Source organism: Ochlerotatus camptorhynchus, unplaced genomic scaffold (assembly GCF_037179485.1).
Source record: "Ochlerotatus camptorhynchus isolate MF236.1 unplaced genomic scaffold, CSIRO-AGI_Acam_v1.1 ptg000147l, whole genome shotgun sequence".
Classification (NCBI taxonomy): domain Eukaryota; kingdom Metazoa; phylum Arthropoda; class Insecta; order Diptera; family Culicidae; genus Ochlerotatus; species Ochlerotatus camptorhynchus.
Genome location: NW_027040637.1, coordinates 280,864 through 299,236, shown reverse-complemented (window position 1 = coordinate 299,236; position 18,373 = coordinate 280,864). Strand labels below are relative to the sequence as shown.

Genomic DNA, 18,373 nt, shown 5'->3' with positions numbered 1-18,373 from the left:
ATTTATTTGAAAACTATATGCAATCAAAAATTAATATGTTTATTTGTTAATATGTTTATTTTAAACATGCAAATAAGCATTTAATAAATGCTTTATAACAGTGTAAAATGCTGAATAAAACGGGTTGTCAAATTATTTGCTGAAAAAACCTTAATGAGATCGATAGATGCGCCTTTATTCCGCTGTTTGCTCTGATTTGATTAATATACTTATTAAAAGCTATCCAGTATTTTACGATGGCTTATGGCAGCCACAATCTGGCTGAGTTTCTGGTAGGGAACATAAGATTTGAAGTATGGCTTGTGTCGTTTGACGTGTAAACGATCAAATTTGAACGTTTACACGTCAAACGACACAACCCAAACGTCAAATCATATGTTCCCTACCAAAAACTCAGCCAGAATGTGGCGGCCATAAGCGCTCGTAAAATGCTGGATAAAAACGATGACTGTCTTCCTGATTCAACACCAGAAGTTTGATCTAATAACATACTGAATAAGGGTTATTTGCACATACATTGACGCTTTAATTCGACTGTTTTCATTTGATCTAATAACATGCTTTATTGTACGTCTGATAATTGTTTTCTAGCTCCATTATTAGATTCCATTGCATTCCCGTAAAAAAAATCCAATAAAAATACAATGATTTTCATTGTCATTGTAACCATGATATTTACTGTCAAAACATTGGACATTTTTGTCCATTACCATAAAATCACAATGAAATTCATGGTTCACAACAATGTGAAAACCATGGAATTTGAGAAATTAACAGTAAAAAAGGGGGGTTGTTAAGCATCTTAACAATATAAAAAGTGATTTTTCTCGAACAAATTTGATTTCATCACACTAATTTTCGTTGTTTGAGCATTGTATCGTTAAAAATCGAAATCTATTTTTTCTCCCTCACAATAATTTAACAATAAAATTTAATGTACTCAAAATACAACAGTAAAAATCATTGTAATTTCCGTAATTTTGTTGTTTTATTATAATTTTTTTTTTCGGGTTGCTTAACAATTTTGCTGAATAAATGTGAATACAGTCAGCATAATAGCTCTTATACCACTATGCGTCCATGTTTTAATTGCATGCTTTGTAAATGCTTTACAAACGGCGTATTCATTCATTATTCCACAACACTGTTTCAGGTTTCAGGCTAACAACAAAACGAAATTGATAGCATAGTGGTTACCGTTTCCGTTTCCGGACAACTAATTGACCACTTTGTCAAGCAGTTTTGGCGTGACTTTCTACCAGCGATTTCACAAAACTGGACCAATTAATTTCTATTTTTTTGTGAAACGCACAAATGTTAGCTACTTTTTTCGAGGTTCTAGAAGAAAAAATCTCAAAATAATATTTCATTTCAAAGTTCGAGTGGTAGTAAACGTCATTTTATCTGCTCGAATGAAGTGGTTAATACTAGGGGCAAGACAGCTTTCAATCATGAGTAATTTTTGAGCAAATCTTGAGTAACTCTGAGTTACTCGCGGTGCTCAATAATGAATACCGTTGTCAAAATGAAAATTTCTATCGCAGCAACTCAGTTGAACAGGTTTCTCTCCGTATTTACATATGTGTGGTTCTGCTAAAGCAAAAATAATCAACAGAATAGTTCTTGATGATCTAGGAAGAAAAATACGGGTTTTAATGCGGGTACAACTTATTGAAGATATAAGTTATAACACTCTTATCGTGACAACGGCATGTAATAATCTTTTCTATAAATCCATATTATAGTTGATGAAGTTCATTTGATCGATGTTGAAACATAGACAAACGTTTTAGGCTTACATCAGTATCTATACATAAAATAAATTGTTTTACCAAGAGGATTGAACGGGGTGGGCCTTTACATTCCAGTTTCACGGCAAAAAAGAGTGCTATATGCATGGACCAACCACAACGTCCATTGGCTCTTCAATCAGACAATTCAATAGGAGGTGTTTGTTTCGCATCAACTAACTAAGTACTCGCGACGGTTAAATAATACATAACCCTTTATTTATCACACCAAAACATGCAATAAAAGGTTTGTTAAGCTTATCACTCATTTGTATTTGACTTAAACTAGGAACAACGTAATGAATTAAAATGCCGTCGTGGGTCTCCTGCCCGTGCAATACAGTGACCTGGTTGAGGTGGACTGATCATTGAACCCGCACGACCGTTTCAGGTAGTTCAGTCATCCATCGATACGATGATTTTTTTTCGGCTAGTGAGAGCGGGTGAAATCTGTTCGTAGTGGCTGACATTAGTGTGTTTATAAATATGACAGTATGGAAAAATTAAACTTGAGGCTACTTAGTTATTTTTTGAGTAAATACGAGCAACTCAGAGTTACTCAATGTAAATATATTAGCTCAGAGTATACCTGACTTGCCCCTAAGGTTAATACAACAGTAAAAATCATTGTAATTTCGTTGTTTTATTATAATTATTTTTTTTCGGGTTGCTTAACAATTTTGCTGAATAAATGTGAATACAGTCAGCATAATAGCTCTTATACCACTATGCGTCCATGTTTTAATTGCATGCTTTGTAAATGCTTTACAAACGGCGTATTCATTCATTATTCTACAACACTGTTTCAGGTTTCAGGCTAACAACAAAACGAAATTGATAGCATAGTGGTTACCGTTTCCGTTTTCCAATGTCGCGAGTTAAATCCCAACCTCAACCCTTTTTTTTATTTATTGTCTACGCCTAATTAATTTATATCGTAATCATAGATCGTATCACGCACGACAACCAATAGACCACTTTGTCAAGCAGTTTTGGCGTGACTTTCTATCAGCGATTTCGCAAAACTGGACCAACTAATTTCTATTTTTTTATGAAACACACATGTTGGCTGCTTTTCTCGTGGTTCTAGAAGAAAAAATCTCAAAATAATGTTTTATTTCAAAGTTCGAGCGATAGTAAACGTCATTTTATCTGCTCGAATGAAGTGGTTAATTCATCGATCTATCGAAAAGAATAGCCCACACGGATAGAAATCTCCTTATACCTTTTGGCAAATTTCTATTGCTGATTATTCATTAAATGTATAAGTCAACTAATAAGCAGACGCTTTGCAAAAAGTTAATGAAGATTATGTGTCAAATGAAATGTATAAGTGGTCACACATACCTTTAATGCATTCTTATAGGACCTATGTGGTATGAATTATTGAATGTATAAGGCTCAAAGGGTAATTCACTCTGCCACCTTGTGTTTAACACTCCAAAAACACAGTTCGACACACTCCAAACACACTTCCACCAGAATTTTCTATTAATTCTGGCACCACTTCCATGAATGTTTACATTCGATCAAGCATTCGATTGTTACGTTTATAAACAGTAGTTTTGCATCTACGACGAATTCACTCAGAGATATGCGAGAGATGGCACAGGACGTGGCAGAGAAGGCAGCCATTTGTGGACCATCTCTCGAAAGCTTGTATGGGAGGTACGCGGATCGACCACATGAGTTTAGTTTTATGGAGGCGAAGATCCTGTGCATTCTGGATCTTGCGGATATTGTGTGAACAAATGGCATTAAGCCGTTTTTAAAAACACGTAAAAAAGCGCGAGTAAGGGCGCGAATGCATCTTGGGTCCGCCGAGGAACAAGACGTCGAATTTAATGTCCACAAGGAATAACTCCTCCTCTTTCTTCTTTTTCTTCTTCTTCTTCTTCTTCTTCTTCTTCTTCGTTGAAGATTTCATCGATGCTCATCAGCGAGATTATGTTATCCTACTTCACCAACAACGCTTTGGATCTGGTGGCTCGTCACTTTTCTTTTTAGCTTCACCCTTTGGGTTCACACTACTGGATCAGCTGCATATTGCCTTTCGCGTCTGCATGAGCACTGAAACTCATGTATGCCGATTCTCGAACTCCACATTTTTCGTACCACCAGTGTTGGAAAAATATCAAAAAATCATATCTCCCCAATGCCCAAGATCACGCTTGATTTTCGTAGACCAAAATGAACAAGCAAACATCTGCGGTTGATTTTGCAAGCTGTGATATCGCAGCTCAGAATATCAAGCTAACAAAACTCACCAACTGAAAATCTCATCAAACTGTGGTGAGATTGAGTTTAATGATTTTTGCTTTACACCCGAATGGAACCGAAACTTCCATAAAGCTGAGTTTAGACAGGGCAAGTCAATCGATCAAGTCCGTTGAATTCAACTGGCTTGAACGCGAATTGAACGAGTAAACCATGCCATTCAACTGAATTGATCAACTCACTTGAATTGGAAAAAGTTGAACCAGGCTCGGGTCAGCTCTCAGCTTGATTTTTGCGCGTTGTTAATAGTCTCGCAATATCAAAAGAGGTTGTAAAATCAATATCAAGCATGATATTTTGTTCCAAATATCATGCGTGATATTGAGAGCGTATGAGAGCGGAAAATTATTATTTGATTGATGAATTTGCCAACACTGCGTTCCACCAAGAATATTGTGTTCGACCGTTCCTTGGCCGCAATAATATTGATATTAGGCACTCATTTCCTCTTTTTCCTACAGTGAGAGGGCCAATAGACGAGTGCACGGATGGATTTGAGTTCACTAGCTTGACAAAAAGTGACACAACAGCGCGGCCCTGTTTACTAAAAATGAACACATAGGGTCTTATTTGTAAAATGCTTGAAAAATCTGGAATTGATTGTTTCATTTCCGTAAAATCGCTGGTAGAAGGTCGTCCCAAAACTGCTCGACAATATGATTAATTAACCATTTTATTCGAGCACTTAAAATGACGTTTACTACATTATTACATTACTCGAACTTTGAAATAAAACATTATTTTGAGATTTTTTCTTCTAGAACCTCGAGAAAAGTAGCCAACATTTGTGCGTTTCATAAAAAAATTGAAATTATTTGGTCCAGTTTTGTGAAATCGCTGGTAGAAAGTCACGCCAAAACTGCTTGACAAAGTGGTCAATTGTGAGCACATCCATGGTCACACTTAAATATAGTTTTGGTTTTGCTCATATTTGATGATACAAATAATGCTCATGTTCATAGATTGTCATGCCAGTGTATCTGAGGCAAAACGTTCATGTAACGTTCCATAACCGTTTCAACTGTTAGCAGGGATTAAAAGCCACTTTTAACCATTTTTTTAAGGTAAGGTATGATAAGGTATTGTAAGGTCAAGTCACAGACAAACAGACATAACACATTGAATATTTCTCACTGTAAAACATCGTCGCTAAAACATAACCGCCATCTGTTGAATACACAGTGGTGGGTAGTACGCTGAACAGATGGCGGTAGTGTGTAAACGTCAAACGCAAGGGAATTGACTATGCGCGCCACATGTGGCGGTACTACCAACTACGATACTTTTAAATTGACCGTTAAATGCTTGTTCGATGAACAACTTGCGAGTGTTATGTCTGTTTGTCTGTGGTCAAGTTATGGTTCGCGTTTATGCCGGAAGATCTCGCGGAAGACCCGACCACGTAAACATGTACTGCTCGAATGTTCTTAAATTTTTTAGTACACTTACTTTTAGGCTTCACTGTAGCTTATTTGTCAACATCTGCGGAAAGCCGTTTCTTGTATCTCTCGTCAGTCAATTTTTGTGTTTGTGTTGTAATTTTTATCTTCTTTATAGTCAAACGAAGGATTCATTTATTCCTACTAAACTTTTATCCATGTTGATTCGGTTTATTTAGTTTTACAATTAAAATGGATAGTGCATGCTGCCGTCTCTGTGGTTACAATTCGTCCGATCTAATAGAAATTTTCAGTGAGCAAGGAATCGCCGCCGAGTATGCCAGGAAAATCGGTCGCTATTTGTATCTCCTGGTAACGCCGAGTGATGACCTTCCGAAGGTGGTCTGCTGGATGTGCTCGCAGCAGCTGGACTCGTTTCATCGATTTCACGAGAAGATCAATGAGATCCAGCAGCGGACGCTGAAGGAACGGTACCCGGAGTATGTTATCGAGACGCACCACAACTACGTGGAGGAGGGGGTGATTGAAATCTTCGAGCAAACTGTGGAGGAGGAAGACGAACCATTGGAGTCGGATCAGCAGAAAATAACGGAGGAACTTCAAGTGATTGGAGCTGAAGAAGAGGAAGAAAAGGAAGACGATGTTGAAGATGAGCTGACGATAGAACTGATTCCCGATCGCAACAATGAAGATTCGTTCCTGGTGGTTAAAGCAAATCAGACTGCGGAAGTCGACCAAACAGATGTGCAACAGAAACCCCAAATACAGAGCGCTGAAACTTCTGCCTCTGAAATGGAAGTGTTTGAAATACGAAAAAGTACCCGTAAGAAACGACCCGTTGGGCAAAGCATTGAAAAGACGAAACGGAGCGGCGATGAGGAAGAAAGTGACGAGGAAGAGATACTGTTGAAGCAGAAAACGAGTAGGAAAAGAAGTCGAGTGAAACGAGTGAAAAAGTTGCATTCAGAGTCTGATAGCGAAACGCATGAAGATAAGCCAAACGAAACAGAAGCCACATTACGGAAAAGTCCAAGAAAGAAGGTCCAAGAGGAAACAAATACCGACATACCGGATCAAGGTTACGAAGATCACATCGAAGGCGACAGCGGTGACGATATTCCTGCTCGAGACTCAGATAATGAGGAATGGCCATCGGCTGAAACCATGGATAAGTTTCCCACGACAATGCTAAAAGACGGGTTACTTACGGTTAAGGGGAAGCCGCTCATGGATATGATTAATAGGTAATACTGTTTTGTAGACAGTATGTAGCTTTTTAGAAATTTTCTTTATTTATGCACCTTTCAGATTTTACAATGTGCAATGTGACTTATGTAAAGACAAGCCTGTGAGGTTCAAGTAAGTTGATAGAATTTTGTTATTTGCAATAAGTTCTTTAAATATTCTCAATCGTTAAGAACTCTTCGAGAGCTGTTCGATCATTACCAATTGGATCACGATCAGAACGGATACGTGACATGCTGCCAGACGAAAATACATCGTTTTCGATCCATAATTTTGCACATGGCGCGGCATATTCAACCAGAAGCCTTCAAGTGAGTTGTTCTTTCTTTGAGACTTTCAAAGATGTTTGAACTAAATCAATTACCTTGTAGATGCGACATCTGCGGCTACCTGGTTACAAGACCACGGTTTTTGATCACCCACCGGCAGACACATTTACCTGAGGATCAGAAACCTTACAGCTGCGAGCACTGTCCAAAACGGTTCTGCTGGAAACGGGCTCTTAAGGTACATCTGAATACGCACAAGTCACCGGAGGACCGAATCGTTTACGTGTGTTCGGTTTGTGGAAAAACGTGAGAAAAAATGTGTAAAATTACGAAAGACAAGTTTAGATTTTGATCAACGTTTCCATTGTTCCAGGTATGGTACTCCAGGGGGACTATCGGCACACAAACGAAACATCCACCTAACGCCTCGTACGACGAAGGTGTCGCATGTTTGTGAAATGTGTGCAAAAACTTTTGCTCATGCATCCGGCTTGAAGGAACACATGGTCAACATTCATCAACCGCGCGAAAAAGCTCTGGTACAGTGTCCCGAGTGTTCCAAATGGTTGATGAACACACGGTGCATGAAGGTGCACATGCAGCTACACAAGAAGGATGACATCGCTTGCGATCTGTGCGATTATAAAACCAAAAAGAATTGTCTTTTAAAGCGCCACAAAATCACTCACCACCAGAATGAGAAGCCTTTTTTGTGCGAAAAGTGCAACCAAACGTTTAAGCATCGGCAAGCTCTGACTGTCCACATGCGTGTTAAGCACCGAGGAGGGGAAAAGCCTAGTTACAAATGCAATTTTTGCGATCGCTCGTTTAAAAGTTCCACCAACTTCTACACGCATCGAAAGAACCGGCACCCGGAAGAGTTGGCAGCGATGAAGGAACAGGCGGAAGCGGAAAAGAAACTACAGCGAATCAGGGCTGGTGTCGAACCGGATGACGTCCCGTTGGCACAGGAATCGACTATCACAACCACTGCTGATGGAACCCGTATTATCACCATCAGCAGCAGGAACTATGGAATCAGCGATCCCATGAGTACTATGATCGTACTGGACATTACCGACGGCCCGTTAGAGATTCAGGGAGCCAATGAGCACGCAAACAAGTGAATGTCTAAATTCCTGTGACACTGACTACTGGTTTAATGTAGCGAGTAAGTCACAGAGAACAAAGGTTAAAGGTGAATTTGTAACGAAGCTCCCACAAATCATACAATAATGAAACTGAAGCGACACATTTGCTGTAGCGCAGCAAACAGGGAGCTGCAATTTCATTATTGTATGGTTTGTATGCTGACATGTGTGCTCATCCAGTCAAAGTCAGGTGAAGTTAGCGGCTTATTACCATAGAGCAGTGATTTTCACCCGGTGGGGAATTCCCACCTTGAGTTTCCACTCTAGGGGGAACTGTGCTTGAGAAAATATAACATGTTACTTTTAAGTTTTTAAGTACGCTTGCGAATCAATCTACGAAAAGTCTTCTACCATTTCTAGCTTCTAAATCCATCTAATCTCATCTTGCTCCATTCTTTTGCAGGAAATCTTAAAAATCTTTTTTATATCTACGCGCTTACTCACGACAGCAATTTAAAATCTTCCCTATCTAAGCCTTGCGAGTGCTGTTGCCATACGTACCGTAAACCGCCATAACTCTGCGCACTGCGTAATTCCGCGCATTAAATTTTAGAAATAAACGAAAGATTTTTGTTAAAAGTCGTGGGGATTGTGAAAGCAAGTACCACATAATGCTTTAATGTACCGGCGGCGTTTAGAATCACTTGCATAGGAAATCCAATTGGCAAGGCATTTGTGAACAGCATACATTTTTCTGGTTGTATGAAGCAGAAGCAGGTCCGGCAAACTAGTGCACTTTTAATGAACATCAACAACAAATAACTCACTAAACTAGCGAACGGTGAGTTCCAGAGAAGACATAAAATCAAGAAGACTGGCAACTCTGCCAGAATCCAAGCAACCGATACAGTAGCTCCAACAGTAGCGCTGCGCTCGAGCGAAAGTGGAAGTACTACATAGAAAAATGAGCAAATACACAAACCCTTCTTCTGAGGTTGTAATCTTTGCTATCAAATTCAGATGACGCATCCGAAAAACTGTTGGTTGGCGAATTTATTGATTAAAAAAAAGTAGAAGAGTCTGTGCCTAGGGGCACAAACGCAAGCTTGACGTAGGACCGCTAGTGGACGGAACAAATGTGAACATTTAGTTCTTTTAATTGATCAATCATCAATTACCTTAACTCTTTCCGTTTTTATTTGTAAGCGTATCAAATTTGTAGTATTTATTTCAAAGAGAAAGTTGATGAAGAGAATCCAAGGGACTGTCAACTTGAGTATTTTAGATTCATCTACCCGACTTTAAAAGGTGTATTTTGATATTTTTTTGTTATTAATGAATTTTTAAGTTTTGTGTATTTTGGTATTAAAATGTATTCAATTCACCCCTCACAGGGTTTCCTTCCGAATCGAAGGGGAAGACAGTGAGAAACTCAGAGCAATCCAAAGTAGCTCTGAGGAACTCTCTTCCTCTCTGATGATTGATTTTATTATCTCGATTGTTTTGACAGCAATCACATTTCTTGATCACATGTCCTCACCGGAGCTGGTTGCTGAAAGGGAATATCAATCTATTCGCTTACTCTAAGCATCTGTATGCTCAGTAGTATCAACAATCAATACGAAACTAACGATTTTAAATTGGCTCACCACTTTAGTAGCCTATTGGTCCCAAGCAAACGATTAACGTACCCTATTCTAGTTGAAATTCTATTACTACACTATGTTTGTTTTGATTCGCTATGAAAGTTTGACAGATAACATCAGGGGTGTGTGGATTCATGCAGAACATGCAGGGGCTGAGTGAAATAGCTTGGGACTGCTTGGGACCGTTGTTCTGGTACTGAGTGAGCCAATAATAATAATGATTTTCTTCGGGACCCAGTGGTCTTAGAGTTACCTCTATGCTAGCACCATCTCTCATCCACATTCCCAAGCAATGTTTTGCAACCGGAGCATCCCTCGCTCATGCAATTTTTTCACTAGTTGCTTTTCCCTCGTTCTGTCAACGTGTGTTGAATAAAAACAAAACAGATGGAAGTCAGTGATGTCGGTTCTACGAAATTTTCCGAAGATCTATAGAATGGATTGAATTCTGCAGAAATACGGATCCGTAGGAAAAATTCGCAGAAACTAAGACTTTTGTTTAGAGATTTGTTTTGATTGCTAAGTGTGCTTTTTCTTTTGCTGGAAACAAGTTTTTAAACGAGGTAATGCATCACTTATTAGTGCCCTTTCTACCATCGCTCATCACTTTAATGTGTACACAGAAAAAAAAAAATAATAGAATTTCAACTAGAATAGGGTACGTTAATCGTTTGCTTGGGACCAATAGGCTACTAAAGTGGTGAGCCAATTTAAAATCGTTAGTTTCGTATTGATTGTTGGTGCTAGTGCGCATGCAAAATACGCTTGACGATATTTTTTGAAGAATTTTCTTCTAAGAGTTATGTCTGTTTGTCTGTGCTGTAGCTGTCAAGCTGAAAATTTGTTGAGGGATACACCGATTGTTTTTTTATTATAATCGTTTACCAACTACACAACTATACAAATTGTTCATCATCAGCCTATCGAAGAGGAATCAGCACTGTTAGAAATGACGTTTGACTTCCATTTAGGTGGGTTACAACCCACTTAAACCACCCAATGAGCGAAATTTGACTGTATTCAGAAAATTTCTTATTGAGGTGAAAAGTATTGTAATCGGAGTAATAAATTTAAACTAATAGTTTATCTCGTAGTTTATATATAAGTTAAATGTGTTTGTAAGAGAGTTTTAAGCATAATTGACATTTTGTCAAGCAGTTTTGGTGGGACTTTCTACCAGCGATTCCACAAAACTGGACCAAATAATTTATATTTTTTATGAAACGCACAAATTTTGGCTACTTTTCTCGAGGTTCTAGAAGAAAAAATCTCAAAATTATATTTTATTTCAAAGTTCGAGTGGTTTACTACCACTCGAACTTACTTTGAAATAAAACATTATTTTGAGATTTTTTCTTCTAGAACCTCGAGAAAAGTAGCCAAAATTTGTGCGTTTCATAAAAAAATATAAATTATTTGGTCCAGTTTTGTGAAATCGCTGGTAGAAAGTCATGCCAAAACTGCTTGACAAAGTGGTTAATTGAAGAATCAAACTGACGATTGACTCACAGATGGCGAGTGGGTGAAAATGGTAATGACGTTTCAATATCTGTCAAATTGCATGACATTTTTTAGCACATCATCATTTTTGTAATTGCGGATCTTAAAACTAGGTGCCGTTTGACCAGTTTTGGCTTTGCTTTGATTCGACAATAAACCACTTCATTCGAGCAGTTAAAATGACATTTACTACGACTCGAACTTTGAAATAAAACATTATTTTGAGATTTTTTTCTTTAAGAACCTCGAGAAAAGTAGCCAACATTTGTGCGTTTCATAAAAAAATAGAAATTAGTTGGTCCAGTTTTGTGAAATCGCTGGTAGAAAGTCACGCCAAAACTGCTTGACAAAGTGGAACCAATCGAGCAAATCACGACCAACAAAAGAAAAGAGCCATCAGCTATTGCGAACAAAATTTCAGAAACCATTTTCTCGTGACTAAAGGCTCACCTACACAAACTAACGCCATCTTTAGGTTGTGGAAAGTTTTCCCTATCCGATGATGCTGGTAATTTACCTTTGATTGTCGAGGAAAAAATAATCAACGTATTGTTAATAAAAGTTGATCGTACCTTTTCAATTAATCATGTTTTGTTGTTTTTAACATCATCCACATCCAGAGGGCCAGTCACTTCGAATGTATGGGAATGGTAGGAAATCATTTGGAGTGCATGAAAATTTTCAGTTTTTATTCATTATCGTCTTTATGGGCAGTTTTAGATGCACAAAAATTGCACGAGTACATTACTATGGTGATAAGGTAAACACTCGTTTATTTGTTTTCTTCTGTGAATGCATGTTTAGTCACAAATCGTGGATTTTCTGATATTCTCCATACTGCAAAAATGATTTTCCTACCACTGAAGGGGCGACATCTCTCGGATCTTCAGTATAGCTACTACTCAAATCATATAATTAATTAACCACTTCATTCGAGCAGTTAAAATTACGTTTACTACCACTCGAACTTTGAAATAAAACATTATTTAGAGATATTTTTCTTCTAGAACCACGAGAAAAGTAGCTAACATTTGTGCGTTTCATAAAAAAATAGAAATTAGTTGGTCCAGTTTTGTGAAATCGCTGGTAGAAAGTCACGCCAAAACTGCTTGACAAAGTGGTTAATTGTTGGTCTACAATATATTGAAATGGTTCCGCTTTTTGATAGATCGAAATTCTATCCGCCAGACTATGAATATAGCGAGGGGGGCGACACATCTAAATCACAAGTTTAGATGCCCAACAAATCTTACATTAGCGAATAAATCTTCTTTCATTTGTCGCATCTACTTGCATCGCTCATCATCTTTTTGCAGGAAATCTTCAGAATCGCAATCAATCTTCTTTCTATCTACTCAGCGTGCGCGCAGCTAGCCACTGCAAAACACAATCTTTTTTGCATCGTAGATAGAGTCACCCCCCTCGGAATATAGCGACTATACTTTTCTCGTGTTGCGCGAGAATATTGACGTTCGAAAGTCATTGTTTACGTTTCGAGTTAGGCCCTTCTGATATGAAGCTCTAGAATAGCTGCGTCCTGGTGTACGCGCTGTCAGTTGACGGTCAAACGTCAACGCGTCTGCTGCGGAGTCGCATATCCTTTCGTGAGTCGAGCGATTCCACTTTCGCTACCATTCGAAATAGTTTTTATTTTGCTCCGCGGCATAAATTGTATATTTTCGCTTAAAATCCGGAAATAATCGTCCGCAAAGTTGTTTAGTGGCTAAATAAAGCAGTGACCGTAGGAAAGCAACCGGTAGCGCTATGGGAGTACCAGCATTCTTTCGCTGGTTATCGCGAAAGTATCCGTCCGTCATTGTTGAGTGCGTGGAGCAAAAGGTAATTGGAATTTTCATATTCACAGCTAAATTTGGAGAATATGACCTTTTTGGAGACATCGAATCGGTTGTGCTGTGGAATAAATTGCTGCTTAACTGCACATAGGGCAATTCCGAGTTGAAATTCGCTCGAAAAAATTTCACCCACAGCATAACCTAATTCGGATGATGTTCCCGCCACACCCCCGCCCCCTCTTTGTTTTGCTTACGTGATAACAGTTTGTTTATGCTTTATTTTGTAGCATGAAGATGACCAGGGGGAAGTGTTGTATGACGATATGACCAAACCGAACCCGAACAAGGTAGAGTTTGACAACCTGTACCTGGACATGAACGGTATCATCCATCCTTGTACGCATCCGGAGGACAAACCGGCGCCCAAGGATGAAGACGAAATGATGGTAGCAATCTTTGAGTGCATTGACCGCTTGATGAACATCGTACGACCGCGCAAGCTGCTCTACATGGCCATCGATGGTGTCGCTCCGAGAGCTAAAATGAATCAACAACGCTCGCGTCGTTTCAGAGCATCCAAGGAAGCAGCAGAAAAGGCAGCGGAGATTCTGAAAATCCGCGAGGACCTGATGTCCAAGGGCTGTATATTGCCTCCGGAGAAGGAGAAAGGATCCCACTTTGATTCCAACTGTATCACTCCGGGAACGCCCTTCATGGATAGGCTGAGCAGGTGCTTACAGTACTTTGTGCACGATCGGATGAACAACAATCCTGGATGGAAGGGACTGAAGGTGATCCTGTCGGATGCGAATGTTCCCGGGGAAGGTGAGCACAAAATTATGGACTACATTAGGAAGCAGAGAGCACAACCAGATCACGATCCCAATACGCATCACGTTCTTTGCGGAGCGGATGCCGACTTGATCATGTTGGGCCTTGCTACTCACGAGACGTATTTCACCATTATCAGAGAGGAGTTCCTGCCAAATAAGGAAAGACCTTGCGACATCTGTCAGCTGATGGGGCACGAAATGAAAGATTGCTCTGGTTTACAATCGGCAAGGGACGGTAATAGGTCGCCACCTCCGCCAGGAAAAGAAACGCAATTCATTTTCGTTAGATTGAATGTACTGAAGGAGTACCTTGCAAAGGAACTGGACATGCCGAACTTGCCCTTCACGTATGACTTTGAACGCGTAATCGACGATTGGGTTTTTATGTGCTTCTTCGTTGGAAACGATTTCCTGCCGCATTTGCCTAGTCTGGAAATTCGGGAGAACGCAATCGATCGGTTAGTCACACTGTACAAAAAGTGTGTATACAAGACAAAAGGCTACCTCACCGATTCCGGTAGCGTCACACTGGACCGTGTTGAACTGATTATGACGGATCTCGGCTACGCAGAAGACGAAATTTTCAGAAATCGTAAGGTCACCGAGGATCGTTTCAAAGAACGCAACAAACGAATGAAACTACAGAAGGAACGTGAACAACGTCCTAATTTCGAGCAAATGAACAAATCGCAATTCGCTCCGACTCCACTGGGGAGGGGAATCACTCCGCAGGCGGTTCAGAATCCACGACAAGAGGCGGCTCAGTTCCGGATGATGGGTAACAATCAACAACAATCCCAGCAGCAGCAGCAGCAGAACAATTTCGGAAACGACCAAAACCGTCGTGGCCAGAAGCGCAAAGCCGATGAACCACTCAATCCCAAAGCTGCTGAAGAGGAAGAAACTCCCGACGAAGTCCGTCTGTGGGAGGATGGCTTCAAAGATCGTTACTACGAATCAAAGTTCGATGTTTCGCCCCATAACATGAAATTCCGTTCAACAGTAGCCTTGGAATACGTCCGGGGACTGTGTTGGGTACTTAAATACTACTACCAAGGCTGTGCCAGTTGGGAATGGTACTTCCCGTACCACTATGCACCGTTTGCATCCGATTTCAAGGGTCTCACGCACGTCAACACTCACTTTGATAGAGGAACTCCATTCAAACCATTACAGCAGCTAATGGGAGTGTTCCCGGCGGCCAGTAGGAGCCACGTCCCACCGGCGTTCGCCGAGCTGATGGTCGACCCAAAGTCTCCGATCATCGACTTTTATCCGATAGACTTCCACATCGATTTGAATGGGAAAAAGTTCGCCTGGCAGGGTGTGGCACTGCTGCCCTTCGTCGACGAGAAGCGGCTGTTCAAGGCCACTGATCCGAAGGTGCCGCAACTAACACACGAAGAACGTGAGTATACTCAAAACTATCATTTTTTTCCAATTTACGCTTGCCATTCGAGTTTCTTGAAATTCTAGAAAAACATGTGAAAAGGGCCTTCGTACCAGGTATTATTAACATGGCGCTCAACGTGAACATAAATATTACGAGAGGAATATCTCCATAATAAATGGACTAAAATAGGCAAAATATTTTTTTTTATCGTGGACATAGGCCATATTAATAATCCTGCTGAACATGGGCCCTGCCTGAAACATAGGGCTCAGAATTCTTAATAATGGAGATGCTTAATTATTGATTGTTAAATTAATTTTTCATAACTTCGCAAGCATGACCCTTCCATGATATGATTAATGAGTATAAATAAGAAGCTTCACATTTATTTCTGTTGTTCCGATTAAATTTAGTGAGTAGATAGATGCTTATATTTTTAATACCTTCAAACTAGCTTCATTAGAACTTACTTACATCAAAGTCTGATGTTGCCGTTGTAGGTATTACCATGAGATATACATACAGGAGTGGCACATGATAGTGTTTGTTTGTGTTTGAGAGCAATACTACCACAAGAACCAACTCTCCGAACAAAAATCGTGATTGTGACGTCGCAACTTTATTGTTTTCCGGTGCCTGAAGCTTGGGGTACACGGGACCACACTACCACCCATAAAGTTTGCCCCGTTTACTAAAACATTCGTAAGAGGCACTGCCTCACCTATAGGTAAAGCACATAGGGTATTACCCAGTTTTTGGAAGATAAGTGCTAAATTAAATGAGAAACTTATTTATCCTATCTTTGTTGAATATTGAACATCGTAACAAGAGAAAACTTATCTCTGGGGGCAGCGTTCAACATTCACCATTTAAGGGTGCAACAACGGCATGTTTTACTACAGCGGCGCCGGTGGTGTAGTGCTAAGCGTGATTACCTCTCGCCCCAGCAGGCCTGGGTTCAATCCCAGTCGGCGCCGCCCTGTTGTTCTGAAGGGAAGTAAAGCCGTTGGTCCCCGGTTCATGAGTTTGATGGGTCGATAAGTAGGGTCCAGGTGTGGGAGCTGCCTCCCTGGCGTCGGTAGCATTGGTGCTCAGCACGGAAAACGAGATCGACAGAAACCAAACCAAAGTAAAAAAACGGCATGTTTAGCACATTGAAATTGAAAGCATGATTCCTTAGCTTAGGAAAAAATCATCACGGTAACACAAATTGCGTGTGACAATCAAGTTCAGTAAGCCATAAGCAAAAGGGTCCATCAGACATTGATTCAGTTGCAGACATAGGCCCCTCAATATCACAGAGCCCATCAAAATAGTGACGAGAATGGAGATAGGCCTTTTTGTAATTAGGGAAAAAGTCCTTGGTTGGTTATTTCAATAAAAAGCTGCTTAATGTATCCGCACACATCGTAAAATTTGATTAAAACCCATTTAATAAGGGCTTTTTCACTAATTACAAAAAGGCCTATCTTCATTCTCGTCACTATTCTCATGGGCTCTGTGATATTGAGGTACCTATGTCTTCAACTGAATTAATGTTAATCGTGGTTTGTTTACATTTGGAACATAGGTCCTATTCACATGTTCGGCTAGCACTAAAAGATTTACATCCTGGGTGATTGACGTTAGGAACAAAACTAAGGTTCAAATTGTGCTATAAGAATCCCTGTACGACGATGCAAGCAATTCAGTGCCAACATTTCAAAGGGGCGTAATTGCATTCGTCGATTTCTCGCGGCTCGCATGGGCTCAAATAATTTATTTTGCTGTGCTGGGCCCGCTGTCACGGTATAACATGTTGCCTACGCGCCTGTCACTGGGCTGATGCTCATCGATGCGCGTAGCTACCCTGTGGTAACTAGCGATCGTTGCGCGCCGAGGGGTATTCGTCGTCACATTCCCCCGCCCGTAAACCATTATGTTCGGCTTCCGGTTTACCACCATCTACGACGTCGAGTAACGCCAGTTTTACCACTGGTCTCCGTAATGTTCCGTTGGCCGTCCGCACCCACGCTTGCCGAACCCGTCCATCCTTTCCTTGAATGACCTTATCCACCTTCCCTCTGATCCACTGATTTCGTACCGTATCGTCCACGATCAGCACCAGATCTCCTTCCGCTATCTCCTTCACTTCCTCGAACCACTTCGACCTTCTCGAAATCACCGGCAAGTACTCCTTGATCCAACGCTTCCATATTGCGTCCGTCAAGTGCTGGGCAAGCTTCCATCCACTGTTCAATGTTGCACGATAATCCACGGGCATCGTTGGACATACAGGGAGAGCGTGCATGTCTACGATGCTGTTGAGAAGGCGTGATCCTAGAACAGCTGCTTGACGTTCGAGTCGTGGAACCGTCAGCATCTTCAACGGAGCTACTTTTGATCTCGCTGCTACAAGACTAACCTCAGAACCCTGTGTAGTTTCGACCCGGAAATACGTAGCACATGCATATGTAGATCTGCTTGCATCTACGAATACGTGGACTTGCAAAGATGAATACGTTTCCTCAACAGCGTCTGGAAATTAACATCTCGGCATTCGCAGGTCCAGGTTTGGAACGAGATTGATCCAGTCCCTCCACATCAATCTCAGCTTCTCGTTTAATTGATCATCCCAAACAATACCTGCCGCCCATACATCCTGCATCAGGAAAAACGCAATTAATCCCATTGGATCGAAGAAGCTCATTACTGTGCGGAAGACTTCTCGTTTCTTTGGGATATGAGACTCATCCAGAACATGCTTCAGGTTGTCTCGCAAGGAAACCGTATAGGTAAAGGTGTCACTGCTCGGTATCCACTTCATGCCTAATACTGACTCGATTCGTTCATCTTTTTTTCTGCTTGGATATCCTTCTCCGCTGCCGTTGATTCATCTCCCACTTGCGCTGCAATCGCTGGATCGTTGGACAAGAAGTTACGGATCTCAAACCCTCATTTGGCGTGAATTTTCTTGACCTCGCTGCCAATCTTCATTGCTTCCTCCACAGTTCCGAAACTATCCAGGTAATCATCCACGTAATGGCGATGGATAATGGCCGCTGATGCTCTTGGGAAATCCGCTTCGAACTCTTTTGCGATCAAGTTTTTGATGTACTGAGCGCAGCTCGGCGAGCACGATGCCCCGAAGATAGCT

General features: G+C 40.7%; 2 protein-coding genes across 2 annotated transcripts in view; both read left to right on the top strand.

The window, feature by feature from the left end:
• Positions 1 to 5,558: 5,558 nt before the first annotated feature.
• LOC135701010 (zinc finger protein weckle-like) lies at positions 5,559 to 9,023 on the top strand. The gene is made up of 6 exons (XM_065221713.1): positions 5,559 to 5,577; positions 5,686 to 6,711; positions 6,776 to 6,826; positions 6,886 to 7,023; positions 7,084 to 7,287; positions 7,355 to 9,023. Exons 2-6 carry the CDS (start codon positions 5,699 to 5,701, stop codon positions 8,106 to 8,108), a joined length of 2,160 nt encoding a protein of 719 aa, XP_065077785.1. The 5' UTR covers positions 5,559 to 5,577; positions 5,686 to 5,698; the 3' UTR covers positions 8,109 to 9,023.
• Positions 9,024 to 12,798: 3,775 nt separating this feature from the next.
• Rat1 (5'-3' exoribonuclease 2 Rat1) overlaps positions 12,799 to 18,373 on the top strand; it is a 41,879-nt gene continuing 36,304 nt past the window's right edge. Inside the window, exons 1-2 of the mRNA XM_065221722.1 lie at positions 12,799 to 13,057; positions 13,299 to 15,252. Coding sequence (XP_065077794.1) covers positions 12,983 to 13,057; positions 13,299 to 15,252 — 2,029 coding nt within the window. The 5' untranslated portion in view covers positions 12,799 to 12,982. The remainder of the gene's footprint in view (positions 13,058 to 13,298; positions 15,253 to 18,373) is intronic.